At 40.2% G+C, this 13,603-nt stretch overlaps 2 protein-coding genes across 2 annotated transcripts; both read right to left on the minus strand.

Moving 5' to 3' along the window:
* Window positions 1-2,496: 2,496 nt before the first annotated feature.
* Window positions 2,497-3,477, minus strand: LOC110913802. The gene has a single exon (XM_022158622.1). It carries the CDS (start codon window positions 3,475-3,477, stop codon window positions 2,497-2,499), a length of 981 nt encoding a protein of 326 aa, XP_022014314.1.
* Window positions 3,478-7,799: 4,322 nt separating this feature from the next.
* LOC110913803 (hydroxyproline O-arabinosyltransferase PLENTY) lies at window positions 7,800-11,938 on the minus strand. Its single transcript, XM_022158623.2, has 9 exons — window positions 11,606-11,938; window positions 11,007-11,446; window positions 10,246-10,313; window positions 9,967-10,168; window positions 9,039-9,136; window positions 8,892-8,961; window positions 8,708-8,779; window positions 8,140-8,253; window positions 7,800-7,993 (listed from the first exon to the last, which is right to left on the minus strand). The coding sequence occupies exons 2-9, from the start codon at window positions 11,436-11,438 to the stop codon at window positions 7,931-7,933; spliced, it is 1,119 nt and encodes a 372-aa protein (XP_022014315.2). The 5' UTR covers window positions 11,439-11,446; window positions 11,606-11,938; the 3' UTR covers window positions 7,800-7,930.
* Between the last annotated feature and the right edge of the window lie 1,665 nt (window positions 11,939-13,603).

The following is a 13,603-nucleotide window of genomic DNA, read 5'->3' on the forward strand; positions in this document are numbered from 1 at the left end:
TTACCTTTCTGGCTGCCCACTCCCCCTCAGGCAAGATTCTGTCCCTGAGGAACTTTATGATTGGTGTCATCCATGTTTCCTGAGCACTTTCAACTGCAGCCACCTCCTTTGTGTTAAGGGAAGGAGAGGTCAGGACTTCCACTTTAACTTCCCTTGCGAGGTGGTCGAATGCTACTGAGGCCAGCTTACTGAGGGCGTCGGACTTTCTGTTTCTCCCTCGGGGGATGTATTCTAACTTGAAGGTCTTGAATACTCCAGCTGTTTCCTTTACTTTGGCCACGTACTGAGCCATGGTGTTGTCTTTGGCTTCATACTCTCCTTGGTACTGTTTAACCAATAGTTGTGAATCGGTGCTAGCTTCTACATGCCTTGCTTTCATTTTTTGTGCCAGCCTCATTCCTGCTAAAAGGGCCTCATACTATGCAGTGTTGTTGGTGTTCTCGAAGTCTAGTCTTATAGCCTAGGTCAGCTCAATCCTTTCGGGGCTTATCAATGTGATGCCTGCTCCGCTCCCTTCTTCACTAGAGGCTCCGTCGGTGAGTAACTTCCACACAGCCTCGTCCTCCTTTTCTCTTTCTTCTTTCTCCAAAGCTTCCCATTTTAAAAGTTCTCTCTCTTCATCCTCAGGGACTTCTGCTAAAAAGTCGGCCAGTATCTGCCCCTTTATGGCTGTCCTGGGCTTAAAGTCTAAAGAGTGTTCCCCCAGTTCCACAGCCCATTTGGCCAACCGTCCTGACAGCTCCGGCCTCCTGAGTACCTTTTGAAAAGGTTGATCAGTCATTAGGGTAATCTTGTGCCCTTGGAAGTACCTCCTGAGTCTCCGAGATGCGAAAACAAGGGCTAATGCCAGCTTCTCCAAGGGCATATAGCGTTCCCCGGGGCCTTTAAGTGTTCTACTGATGAAATATATGGGGATCTGCTTCCCTTCCCGTTCTACCATCATGACCGCACTTATGGTCGTTTTCGAGGCGGACAAATATAGGAGCAGGAGTTCCCCGGGTACTGGGGTGGCCAATGTTGTGAGCTTGCATATGTAAGTTTTCATTTCTTGGAAGGCAGCCTCCGCTTCTGGGGTCCATTTGAACCTGTTCGTTTGGAGGCAGTCCTTCAACACTTTCATGAAGGGGAGGATAAGAAACGATTTAGTGCAATTAACCTCCCGTTCAGTTGTTGGATATCTTTTAGGGACCTGGGGGATCGCATTTCAGCAACAGCTTGAGTTTTCTCCGGGTTATCTTTGATTCCTCCTTTAGTGACCACCACTCCCAAGAATCTCTCTTCTTCCACCCCAAAACAGCACTTTCCGGGGTTTAACTTCATATTCACATCTTGCATGGTGCGGAGGGTCTCAGCTATGTCGTCTATCATGGCCATTTCTGTCAAGCTTTTGATAACAATGTCATCAACGTATACCTCCAAGTTCCTTCCCCGTTGTTCCCTGAACAGGGTGTTCATGAATCTCTGGTATGTGGCCCCAGCATTTTTAAGACCGAAGGGCATCTTGGTATAGCAGAATGTCCCTTCGTCTGTGATGAAGACGGTTTTCTCTTCATCCTCTATTGACATCTGGATCTGATGGTATCCCTTGTAGGTATACTGAGACAAAGAGTCCACCTGTACGTCTATTTCTAGGAGGGGGTAACAGTCCTTGGTACATGCTTTGTTTAGATCCTAGAAGTCAATGCACATTCTCCATCCCTCGTCTTTCTTTTGAACCATGACCGGGTTGGCGACCCAGGATGGGTACTTGACCTCCCTCACTATACCTGCTCTGAGCAGCTTTCTGGTTTCCTCACAAGTAGCTCTTCTTTTGTTGGGCCCCATGCTTTGTTTCTTCTGTTTCACTGGTTTTGCCCATGTGTATGTGTTGAGTCGATGTTCGGTTAGGCTCCTGGGGATTCCTGTCATGTCCCCGTGTTGGAATGCAAATACATCTATGTTGAGGAGGAGTAGTTCCTTGAGAGCACTCTTGCATTTGTCGCTTAGGTGACTCCCCACTTTGACTGTTTGCTCTGGGAACCTGTCACAAAGGACCCATTCCTCGACCCCCTCTTTCCGGGGCTTCTCGGATGCTTCCCCTTCGGATACTGAAGAAATCACTTCGTATACAGATTTTACCCAGGCTAAGCCCTTCGGTGTTTGGAACACTAAAGCTCCATGGGGGGTGGACGCCTGCGCCTGTAAGTCCCCGATTCCAGGTCTTCCTAAGATTGCGTTGTACTTTGAGGGTGCCCGGACCACTGTGAAGGTCAGGTTTATTGTTCGAACCCGATCCCCCATCCCAACTGTGAATGGGAGCCTGATTTTTCCCAGGGGGTGTGATACACTGTTGTTGAATCCCACTAATGGGATGGAGTCTTCTTCAAGCCGATCTCTTACATCTCTGTCAAATCTGAGGAAACAATGCTCATATATTACCTCGACACCAGATCCTCCGTCCACATGTATTCGGGATACCTTGTGGCCAGCTATTATGGCCGAGATGTTGAGGGGAAGTCATTGTACTTCATTTTCCTCCAAGTGTGGCATGAGGATGGGAGCTTTCATGCAGTTCGGGGAGCCCAGGATCCTGGCTTTTACACTCCGGGTGGTATCGGATTCATTCCTCCTTCTAATCATATCCACATCTGCCCTCCCAAGCTCCCTTGCATCTCTTCCCTTGCGATCCCCTCCTCCCTCCTTGATTTCCTTGACCAAGTGGGCCAGCCTTCCTGTTTTCACTGCAGCCTCTATCTCTCTCTTTAGATACATGCAGTCATCAGTTTTATGCCCAAAGCCTTTGTGGAAGTCACAATACTCGCTTGGTTGTGCCTTTGGCCCAGGTTTTATGGGTGGTGGCATTGGGAAGGAGTTCTTTACCCTCTCAGTAGCCAGTATCTCGCTAGGGGTTTTAGTGAGAGGGGTGAAATTATCAGAGTAAGGAGGGAGACCTCTCCCCTGGGGTCTATATGGGGAGTACGAAGGCCTTGCCCTGTCGTGCAACATTCTATCAAAAGTGGGTTTTCTGGAGTAAGGTGTACCTTTGTCAGGAGGCTTTACAGCTGGGGTGATTCTTCGAGGTGTGACGTCCGTCTCCTTGGCTTTGTTGACTGTGTCTTTTCCTCTGACAAAGGCTCTGACCCTGTCCATGAGGTTGTCAAACGAGTGGGGGAACTCCTCCCCCAGTTTCTCACACAGCTGTGCATGCTTTAGCCCGTTTATGAAACTGCTAATCTTCATGACCTTCGGGACATCCTTGATGTTCATGCTCTCCTTGATAAACCTCTCCATGTATTGGTCTATTCGCTCATTGTCCCGCTGCCTTATGTGTAGAATCTCGTTTGGATTCTTGACCACTTTTCTCTGCTGACCAAAGTTCCTGAGGAACTTCTCGCTTAGCTCTTTATAACTGTCGATTCCCCCCGGAGGGAGGCTGTCAAACCAGAGCCGGGCTCCCTCCGTCAGAGTTTGTACAAACATGTGGCACCATACAGGCATGGGTCATCGCCCAAGTTGTCCCGCTCCCCTGAAGGCATGGAGGTGATCTTCAGGGTCTCTTGTCCCGTCATAGCGATCAAAGTTTGGGGGTAGCTTTGTCTTAGGGGGCATCGGTGCTTCTGCGATCCTCCGTGTGAACTTTGAGACCTCAGCTAAGTCCCGTGGCAGATAGGGTTGGTCCAGGCCATCATTACTTTGGTTATCCTTTTCCTTTCCCTTTTCCTTTGGCTTCTTTCCTGTGATGAGGTCTTCCCTTTCTTCTGAAGACATCTGTCTAAGGGCAGTCATGAATGTTTCCAGTGGGTCACCACTGTTGCTTTTGTTTTGAAGGTCCGTCCCTTCCTGGTTGAAGGGTGTGTCAAAGGAAAGTCTAGCCCTGAGGCTGTTGAGCGTCTCTCGTCTTTCTAAATCTTTGAGACATTTTGTTAACTTTTCTCTGTGCATGGCCACAAAATCTGGAGTGATGTGTTCCGTTCTTTCTGGGTTTTCCACCTGGTTCTCGTTGCCTTCTTCATGAGTTATGTCTTCTACAGTGACCCTATCCAGATCATTCTGTGCCGTCTGGGTGATACGTGAGTTGGGTGGGGTTGCCATGTTGTTGTTGGTGAGATAAGCTACTCTTAACGTCGGAGTTTGATGTGGGAACACCGGACAGGCTGATGTCCCACGGATGGCGCCAATGTCGAATACCCAAATCCCGGATGACGTTAGATGGATCTTCGCTGACGTCAAGAGTCTTTTACCTTCGCTACTGCAAAAGAGCAAACCGTTAGCCTCGCCACGGAGGGCCCCGGATGGGGGATCCGTGACCAAGCTCCGGCGTGAGAATAAGTAAACTTGCCGGAAGAGTTGAGGAGTTTATCCCGATGAGTATGATCACCGGGATGCTTCCTCTAAGGTGTGAATCTAATAAATGTGGTTTGTGTGATAAATGTGTGGGAATATTGGTCGGAAGTTAATGTGAGAGTAGTAAATGTGAGTGTAGTAAATGAGATACATGGGTTGTCCCTCTGATCATCGTTTTTCATTCTTATATAACCACCAAAACCTTAACCTTCACGTGAGATATTTTGATGGGATAATCCAACGGGTTCTGGTGGTCTTCGGGGGGCTCAGACACGTGTCTGACCCCCAACGGTAAGTCTTATGCATTTCGTTGAATGCTGACAGATGCAAGCTTGTCAGATGATTGATAAGAGAGCAGAAAGGACTAGGAAGATTAGTTTTTTTTTTTTTTTGTCTTCTATTTTTAATTTTGATAAACAGTGTATTTTGACTTGTTTTAACAACCATATTTAATACTTGTTTGTGATAAAAAAAAAAAACAGAACTTTTATAAAAATCAAATAATATAGATTAAATGTGTTATTTAAAATGAAAAATCTAAGAACTAATAATGGTACTGATGGGTGCAGTGGTGTGAACTGCTACTTCACAATGTGCTCCACCACTGGCTAGATCCAACTTGGTTTGTCTCATTGCCACTTCACTCCTTTGACTTATCTGACTATATCTAGACCGATTTCTATAACTATTTTCCATTACATTTTTTTATTTTCATCTTCATAATTTTTTTGGGTCTTTCTCAAGCATTTTTGAAGCCAAAGCAAATATTAAAACTAGACTATTTACGTATGTATCTATAGTTATAGACTATAAATCCTACTGTCAACAGTCTTAAAGCTTAAAATCTCAAATTACTTACAATTTTTTTTTTTTTTGGAATATGAGGTCTTAGGAAAGTGAGGGCTCAAAGCCTGTTGGGAAATTTTACAAAACTGGATAATCAGAGAGGCGTGTAATCACTCTCAGATCTAATTATTTCGGTGGTTCTACCGAATAATTCAATTGGATAAAACTCTGAATTCGATAAATAGAACGACAGTATGTGTATTGAGAATTCGTAACTGAACTAAGAAAAAATGACCAAGAACTGTGTATACGAATTTTGGGATTGAATTGCAGTTAACTGCCCACGGACCCCCGCCAAGGGGGCGTCGCCCCCTTGGAACCCCCATTCGGGGGCTCCGCCCGAATACTTGGAATTATAACAACTTGAACAAGTATGCACTCCCGCACCTCCTAACTTGTTCGATGTATATGATAATTCCCTTTGAAGTTAATCTCGATTACACTAAAATATCTAACAAAGCCCTTGCATTATTTCACTCCTCCATGAACAACCCCTAATTTTTCATGAACACTGTCTACAACCACCATTCACAATCATTGACCGACCATTGCCAACTCCCCATCCCCGTTAGTCATAAAATCCAACCCGACACAAAATATGGATTTAAAAACAGACAAACACGTGAAAGCACACAAAAGTGAAGATCTGAAGAACGTTTATACAAAAACAAACACGTTCATATGAAAATCATATCTGAAAACCCTAGATTGCAACTAGAGGGGGCAATCTTGACCCAAAGCCTTCCAAATGGGTTGGTTTGGGTTGTTTTTAAAATTATATGGGTTGGTTTGGGTAAGATATTTTAATTAAATGGGTCACAATGGGTCACTTGAAATTTCATCTTGTTATTTTCGGGTCAAAACGGGTCGACAACATTAGAGAAATGGGTCGATGTGGGTTAGTGTTTTAAAGAAACGGGTCAGGTTTCGGATCGGAATGGGTTTCGAGCCGGCACAAGTATCCGCACGAGACGGGTTTGGATCGGAACGGGTTCAGTTCAAATTGAGTTTCGGGCCGAGACGGCTTTCGGCACGACGCAGGTTTTGGATCGGAACGGGTCGATTCGGGTCGAGTTTCGGGCCGACACGGGTTTCTGTACTGGACGGGTTTCAGATCGCAACGGGTTTTGGGTCGACACAAGTTTCCGCACGAGATGAGTTTCGGGTCGGGATGAGTTTCGTACCGTTTCGACCCGTACCGTTTCGACGCGTACCGTTTTGACCAGTATCGTTTCGACGCGAACCGTTTCAAATCGAACCATTTCGACGCGAACCGTTTCGACGCATACCGTTTCGACGCAAACCGTTTCGACGCGTACCGTTTCGAATACGCGAACCGTTTCAACCCGTACCGTTTCGAATCGAACCATTTTGATGCGAACCGTTTCGATGCGTACCGTTTCGACGCGAGCTGTTTTGACTCGTACCCGACCCGAAACCCATTCTGATCCAACCCGAAACCCGGTCGGTATCAGTTAGCATGGAGATCGAAGGAAGAAGCTTCTACTTTGTTGTTGCTCACTTGGCATCTGGTGAGAAGAAGGAACCAACAAGTTTCTGAAGGCACTGTATTGTTATATTATCATTTCTGTTATGTTAGTGCACGACACGCTGTTAAACCTGAATATAATTAGAAGATAAATCCATTGTCTAGAAATGATAATATAATAATATACCAGTGTTGATTCAAAGGGTAAAAATGTCGTTTTGATGACAACAAGATTTTATAGATGCAGCTATTCAAAAGACTTCATGGAGTAAAATGCTCACAGACAACAAATGATCAACTTCTCCATGTTGGGTTAATCGAGTTAGTGAAGGCACTGTATAGGTCGTTAACCTCCTTGGTGTACAATCACTTTTTTAAAAAAAAAAAAACAATTTTTAACCAACCCGACCCGACCTGACCCGAAACCCGTTCTGACCCGAACCCATTCCGACCCGAACCCGTTTTGACCCGAACCCGTTTTGACCCGAACCCGTTTCGACCCGAACCAAAACAACCCTTTTTTTAATTGACCCGTTTTGACCCGAACCCGTTTCGACCCGAACCCGTTTTGACCCATGACCCGACCCGACCCGACCCAACCCGTTTGCCAGGTCTAATTGCAACCCATATATGCCTCTCAAAATTCATATGTTATTATCAGTATGTCAATAGTGAAAATAGCGTTGTCACACGCCTAACCTTAGACGTGAAAACTATTAGAACTACATCGACTTAGTAAATTTAAATAAAAACTGTCATTTTTGTAAAATATTTGAAAACTATTTTTCCAAACTTTACTCTTTGGATGAAAACTTCTTTCATTCACAACTTAGACCGGAAAAGTTATAATCACATCATCACACAAGCAGGAATCATGCTAAGAGAGTATTTTGTGAACAAAACAAATTTTATGCGAACGGAAAAATTGTTAGTGGGTATTTACCTAAAGTGATGTTTTGACTGAGTTTGACCAAAGTCACGTAATTTTAAGAGGTTTAGCATCTAATCTTAGATGCATGACAACACCATATTCACTGTCATATTTATCAAACAATTAAGATCATTAAATGTCACGTTGTCATGTCATCTTAAAATACCTTCACCCCTAGTTAGTTACTAGGAGTAAAAAAAAATCTATAAATAATGATAATAATACCTTTAATTGATTCTAAAAAAATAAAGTTCCTCTCATTTCATTTCTACATTCTAAACAATTAAACTTTATAAAGATTGTGTATTTCATTTCCTCATTTCACTTTTGTATACCCTTGGTTATTCTATATCCCAATTTGGAATGTTAGCAGTAGCTTCATTCACCATCTTTACAAGAGTCACCTGCATCATACATTGAATAAGAACTTGAGATTGGGTCAAACCAAGCTGGCAATACGGGCGGGTTGGCTAACGGGTCAAAAATGAAGCCGAAAGGCACCCGAAGTGTATGGATATGCACAAAAGCTATTTATCATAAGTATACTTACCACACTTTCGGGAACCCCGGGCGGGGGCATAGACAGATTTCTTGGAATAGATACGTTCCAATATGATCTCTTGTCGAATCTCCATTCGCCAATTGTTCCATATGTTAACTCGCCCTGTAAAATCAATAGTTTTAAGTTTTAACAGAAAATATATCAAAACCGAAGCTTCAACGTTTTCAAGCATAAGTATTTTAACTAGATGCGCGTGTTGAGTAATAGATTAAAATGGGTTAGGATTTAAAAAGACATTTTTAGTGACGGGCCGGGTTGACCCGATAAAACTTTTTGGTCCATTTTTGATTTTTTTTTTCCAAAATAATTAATGTGATCAATGTGATAACAAACAATCTTTGAACAAAACGACCTAGGGGTTGTATGCATTAAATATAGAATTTGGAGTTTGATATGTTCGACCCGTTTTACATGTTCCCCTTTTAGCTAAACAATTAACTTTGACCCGTTTGAGATAAAAGACAACCAAATCGACCCAGTAAAAAATGGGTCGAAACTGCCACCTCATCTTTTAAATCCAAGCATATGCATAAGATGATAAGAGTAGGCAAATTACCTTCATGTTGTAGTCACAACCAAAAGTGTAATGAATGATAAACCTTTTGCCAGTTTCAGTGTCCCATGGAGGCTGGACATATTGAAGCCAAAAGTTTTTTAAAACATTATTTAACTTCGCTATAATCTTTTTAATTTAGGCTTCTGATTAATACAGATTTATCATAAAAATAAATTTAAAACACCTGGAGCATAAAATCTTCGCGAAGAATGTGTTTTACGCCATGCAAAGCAGAGGCCACAGCATATGCATACCTGACATAAAAGTCAAATGTTTTGACCAAGCACGCGATATGTAAACGGGTCAATCATCTTTATGAACTTTAACTCACATTTCTAGCACCCATCCAAAAGCTTTATCAGCTTCGGGATCATCCTTCATTCTTATAGAAACATTCATCCATGTGGGAGCAATTTTTTCGAGTAGATCCTGCATAATTTTACTTCAGACTCAATTGCATTACTTCATCTCCAAAAGCTCAAACGGGTAAAATCATAAGTATTAGCTAAAGAAGGGTCAAATGGGTCAAAAGTCGCCCAAAGTGTAATGCATGAACATCCTAAATCATTTTATTTTGAAGGATTGATATTATAAAGAACCAACATACTTTCTTATTTTAACGAAAAATGTCCCTCTGCATGATATTCGTATATTCAGGTCCCTAAACATGTAAAAAAACACGAAAAGTTTTCCATCCGAATTTTGCTATTTTAACGTCCCAAACTTATCTAGAATGCTTGTACTTGTAAAATATTATTTAAAATAATAACTTATTAGTTATTACCCCTTAAATTAGTCAAAATTTGATGAAAATACATTCAATTTTATTTATTTATTTATTAATTATTTTATTTTATTTTTTTTGTGAGAAAAAAAGTTATACCATCTTATTTTGACAAATTTAAGACTAGTAATAACAAATTATTATTTTAAATATTTTTTCACAAGTACATGAATTCTAAATAAGTTTAGGGACTTTAACATACGAAAATTGGGTTAAGGGATTTTTTCCGTATAAATAAGAAAGCATGTTGATGTTTTATGATATCAAGCCTGTTTTGAAAACTTACTTAATTATTGAAATTATATAAATCTTAGTTTTCAGGCCAACCTAACCCGTTTCGACTCTTAACAAGAATTACCCATGACCCGTTACACTAACGACCCATCCATTTTGCCACCTCTACTACTTTTATACAAAGATAAACTCAAGAAACTTGAAAGCTAAGTGAAGTCTAGAAAAACTATTGCAGTAGTACCTTTCTTATAATAACAGGAGAATTACCAATTGAGTCAACATTAGTTATTGGTCCATTCTCCTTAGGGAAGTATTTTCGGATTATTTCTTCGTATTCAGAAGGAAGTATGTAATTAAATGGGAATCCGGCAGGAACTATCCCACGGGCCAAATTCGGGAGCGGATTTATAAATATGTGGTCAGGCTCTGCCATCATAATGTATCTACAAAGAACAAAACATTCATTAATTTGTTGAGATTAATATGATTAGGAATGTGTAATTAGTATAAAAATGCTCACTCCTCTTCAATAGTAGCCCTCTTTAGCCATTGCACAAAGGCCCAAGGTCTATTTAAAACTATGTACCCCTGCATACCATAGACAATACATGTCATAAAAGCAAAGACATATAATATAATTATACATATACGAAAACAGGTCAAACGGGTCGAAAGTTTCTAGAAGTATATTAAATGGCTTCCAAGTTCCAACATCCAACATCCTTTATTTATATATTAAATGGGTTGAAAGTCAACCAAAGTGCACTCAAAAAGGTACCCGTTTGACGCATACCAAAAGGTTACCCGTTTGACCCGTGACCCACCCAAATCATGCATCTTTTGACCCATACCAAAAAGATACCTGTTTGAGCCATAATAAAAGGTTACCGGTTTGACCCATGACCCACCTGACTTAGACATCTTTTGACCCACACCAAAAAGATACCTGTTTGACCCGTAACAAAAGGTTACCAGTTTGACCCGTGACCCACCTGACTCAAAACATCTTTTGACCCATACCCAAAAGTTATTTGTTTGACCCATACGAAAAGGTTACCCGTTTGACCTGTGACCCACCCACCTCAGACATCTTTTGACCCATATCCGAAAGTTACTTGTTTGACCATACGAAGCGGTTACTCGTTTGACTCGTGACCCACCCATTTTACCACCTGTAGTATAAACCATACTATGATGACGTGGCAAGAACTTTCTAACACATGGCACATAACCATATACAAGAACTAAAATGGAGGAAAAAAAAAAGATTTAGTCTCTTACTCTATCATCTGGAAGCGGGTCAACAACAAAAGTCGGAATCTCATCCATCAGATTATCGGGCTGGCCCGAATGCAGAATCCTGGTGAATGATCCCATCTCAGATCCAGCCATACTTTTCATTCTTTTATACCAATAATACATAATTCGAGATTGCCATTGGCTATAAGGATGAGCTACAGCTGTCAATGCAACATGGAATAACGCCTTCGTACCCGTTGATCTTTCCATATTATCAGGCATCGTAAAATCAGGATCATTGGATAACCCTCCAGAATTCAGCATCTTGTTGTGAATTGCCATTGTTATTAAATTATATGTCGCAAAGAACGAACCAACGGTCAAAAGAACAATTAACAATGTTGATGAGTAGCTAAAATTCTTCCTTGCCATTTGTAGTTTCTGTTCCACTTCAGAGGAGCATTCAAACCTCATAAATCATTCTGTAATAGACAGTTGACACAACCAAAGTCAAAGTCATGTAAGTCAACTAGTTGACTTTAACCACAAATACATCAACAAGCTAAATACTGAAATATGATACTCAACATGAGGATGATGTCTACCAAAGTAACACTTCCTATAATATTGGTTTCTTTTACCTTAAATGACAAATGGGTAGCCAAAAAAGCGAGAGAGGATCGAGTTTGATCAGAAGGCGGGAAAAGAAACAGCAGAATCATGACATGAAGAAGGTTATCTGGATGTCTATTGTTGGCAAGTGATCACAGAAAATCACTGCATGACAAACAAAAAGGATATTTTTTTCTTTAAATCCTAAAGTTTTGAAACCATCTTGGAGACTATGGACATTGCATTGTTGCATGTTCATTGTTCAAGTGAATATATATAATTTGCCTAAAAGTGTGAAAGCATTGTGAGCTTTGATCTATCTATAGTTTGATGGTTAAGATTGATTTGTAGGTTAGCAATTAAAATAGGGAATTTGTCATTGTGTTTATTTATTTATTTATTTTTTGAACGGTAGATCAGTTGGATTTTCAGCTTACTCCAAAGGGCCAGCACCCCAAGTTCAAATCCCTCCCAGAGGTGTTCTTCCATATTTACATAATTTGCACTTAGTAGGAATTGAACCTGAGACCTCCCCAGGAGGAAACCAGTTAGTGGAAAACCCTCTGACCAATTGGGCTATACCATATTGGCCATTCTGTTTATTTATTTATTACATTAAGTACTAGGTTCACCAATTTTGTTACATTCAAAAAACTTTTGTATATACTTTATTATTTTTTTAGAAACATATACCATAAAACATCATAGTTTAATTTATTGTATGAGATGACAATTATATAAGGTAAACTAGCACACTTATACCATATATTGTGCTATGTTTTTAGTGCATAAATGGACCCAAATACCTCTGGTCATAGATACAGCAATGTGTATATATGTTGCGCATTCTCATCGCTTTCTACGCTTCTTAGGCAAAGCCCACAAAGTAAATCGAATAAATTAAGTCGAATAAATTAACCTCGAGATTTAATGTTTGATATTGGAATAAAGAACAGTATATGGGAAAAACTAAATTTATTCCAAATTTATGCCAAGTAGAATGATTTTCACAAAATAATCATAAGTGTTACACATATTAAATATTACAACTAAATGTTCATTTAAAAAAAAAAATTCAACTATGACTCAATACATAAACTCAAGTACAGCTTTTGTAAAATCAACACACAAACTAAATGTATAGTAGGAAATAAAACTTTATTCTTATTCATTCAATTTGAATTTTATTATCTTTGTGATTATATTAATATTTAAGTCTTCTCAAGCATCCAAGACGTGTTCCCAAATTCTCTCCTCATATTTGCAAGTTAGTTCACGATTTATCGATTCAAGATGTTCTCATGAGCACGCAATGCGATTTTATTACTTTAATACGCTTCTATTACTATCATTGTTTTCGTGTGATTGTTACTACCTGAAAATAACACGGATATGACGAAAATGATGTGTAATGAGGAGAACATAGGTGGTGTGAATACATGAACCACACCCAAGTTACTTTTTTTCTAAGACACTCCGTATTTTGTCAATGAAACATAACATACGTTGTTAGTTTTTACAACTACGATCGATAAAAAAAGTAACTTTAAGTGGTAGCAATTACGTCTAAATCATTAGATTCAACGACTTAAAACATAAATGTAACCCATGTACATTTAGATGCGACGGTTATCGCTCATACTAGAAAAACGAGTTAATTTGACACAATTTTAAATGGTTTAATAGGATTGTTGCGAGTTGGAACTACTCAAATTATATATCTGGTCAAAACACGTAACTCTTATAATATTTGTCGACTTAAAACATGTCCAAATTGGTTAACACCACCCATCATCACTGTCTGCCATCATGACCTAATTGCCGCTACCAACACCACCACCCCATCATTAACGCCGCCACCTCTACAATCGCCACTAGCTACAATGAAAACAAATATAGCAGGTGAACCCATTTGATATTTTCTTTTCCTGTTTCAACATGAATACATTTTTTCCCAAACCAAATTAAGAGTTTATATATTTTTTAAAATGAATTATTTAACATGTTAGCTTACTTGACCTGTATGT

Source organism: Helianthus annuus, chromosome 15, assembly GCF_002127325.2.
Source record: "Helianthus annuus cultivar XRQ/B chromosome 15, HanXRQr2.0-SUNRISE, whole genome shotgun sequence".
NCBI lineage: Eukaryota > Viridiplantae > Streptophyta > Magnoliopsida > Asterales > Asteraceae > Helianthus > Helianthus annuus.

What these genes read in the sequence shown, in the direction of transcription:
- LOC110913802 (XM_022158622.1), bottom strand. Translation starts at nt 3,477, where the DNA reads ATGCCTGTATGGTGCCACATGTTTGTACAAACTCTGACGGAGGGAGCC.
- LOC110913803 (XM_022158623.2), bottom strand. Translation starts at nt 11,438, where the DNA reads ATGAGGTTTGAATGCTCCTCTGAAGTGGAACAGAAACTACAAATGGCA. An exon ending in CTCCTGTTATTATAAGAAAG is followed by an intron (nt 9,137 to 9,966) that starts GTACTACTGCAA and finishes AAAATTATGCAG; the next exon opens with GATCTACTCGAAAAAATTGC. An exon ending in CCGGGGTTCCCGAAAGTGTG is followed by an intron (nt 7,994 to 8,139) that starts GTAAGTATACTT and finishes TGTATGATGCAG; the next exon opens with GTGACTCTTGTAAAGATGGT.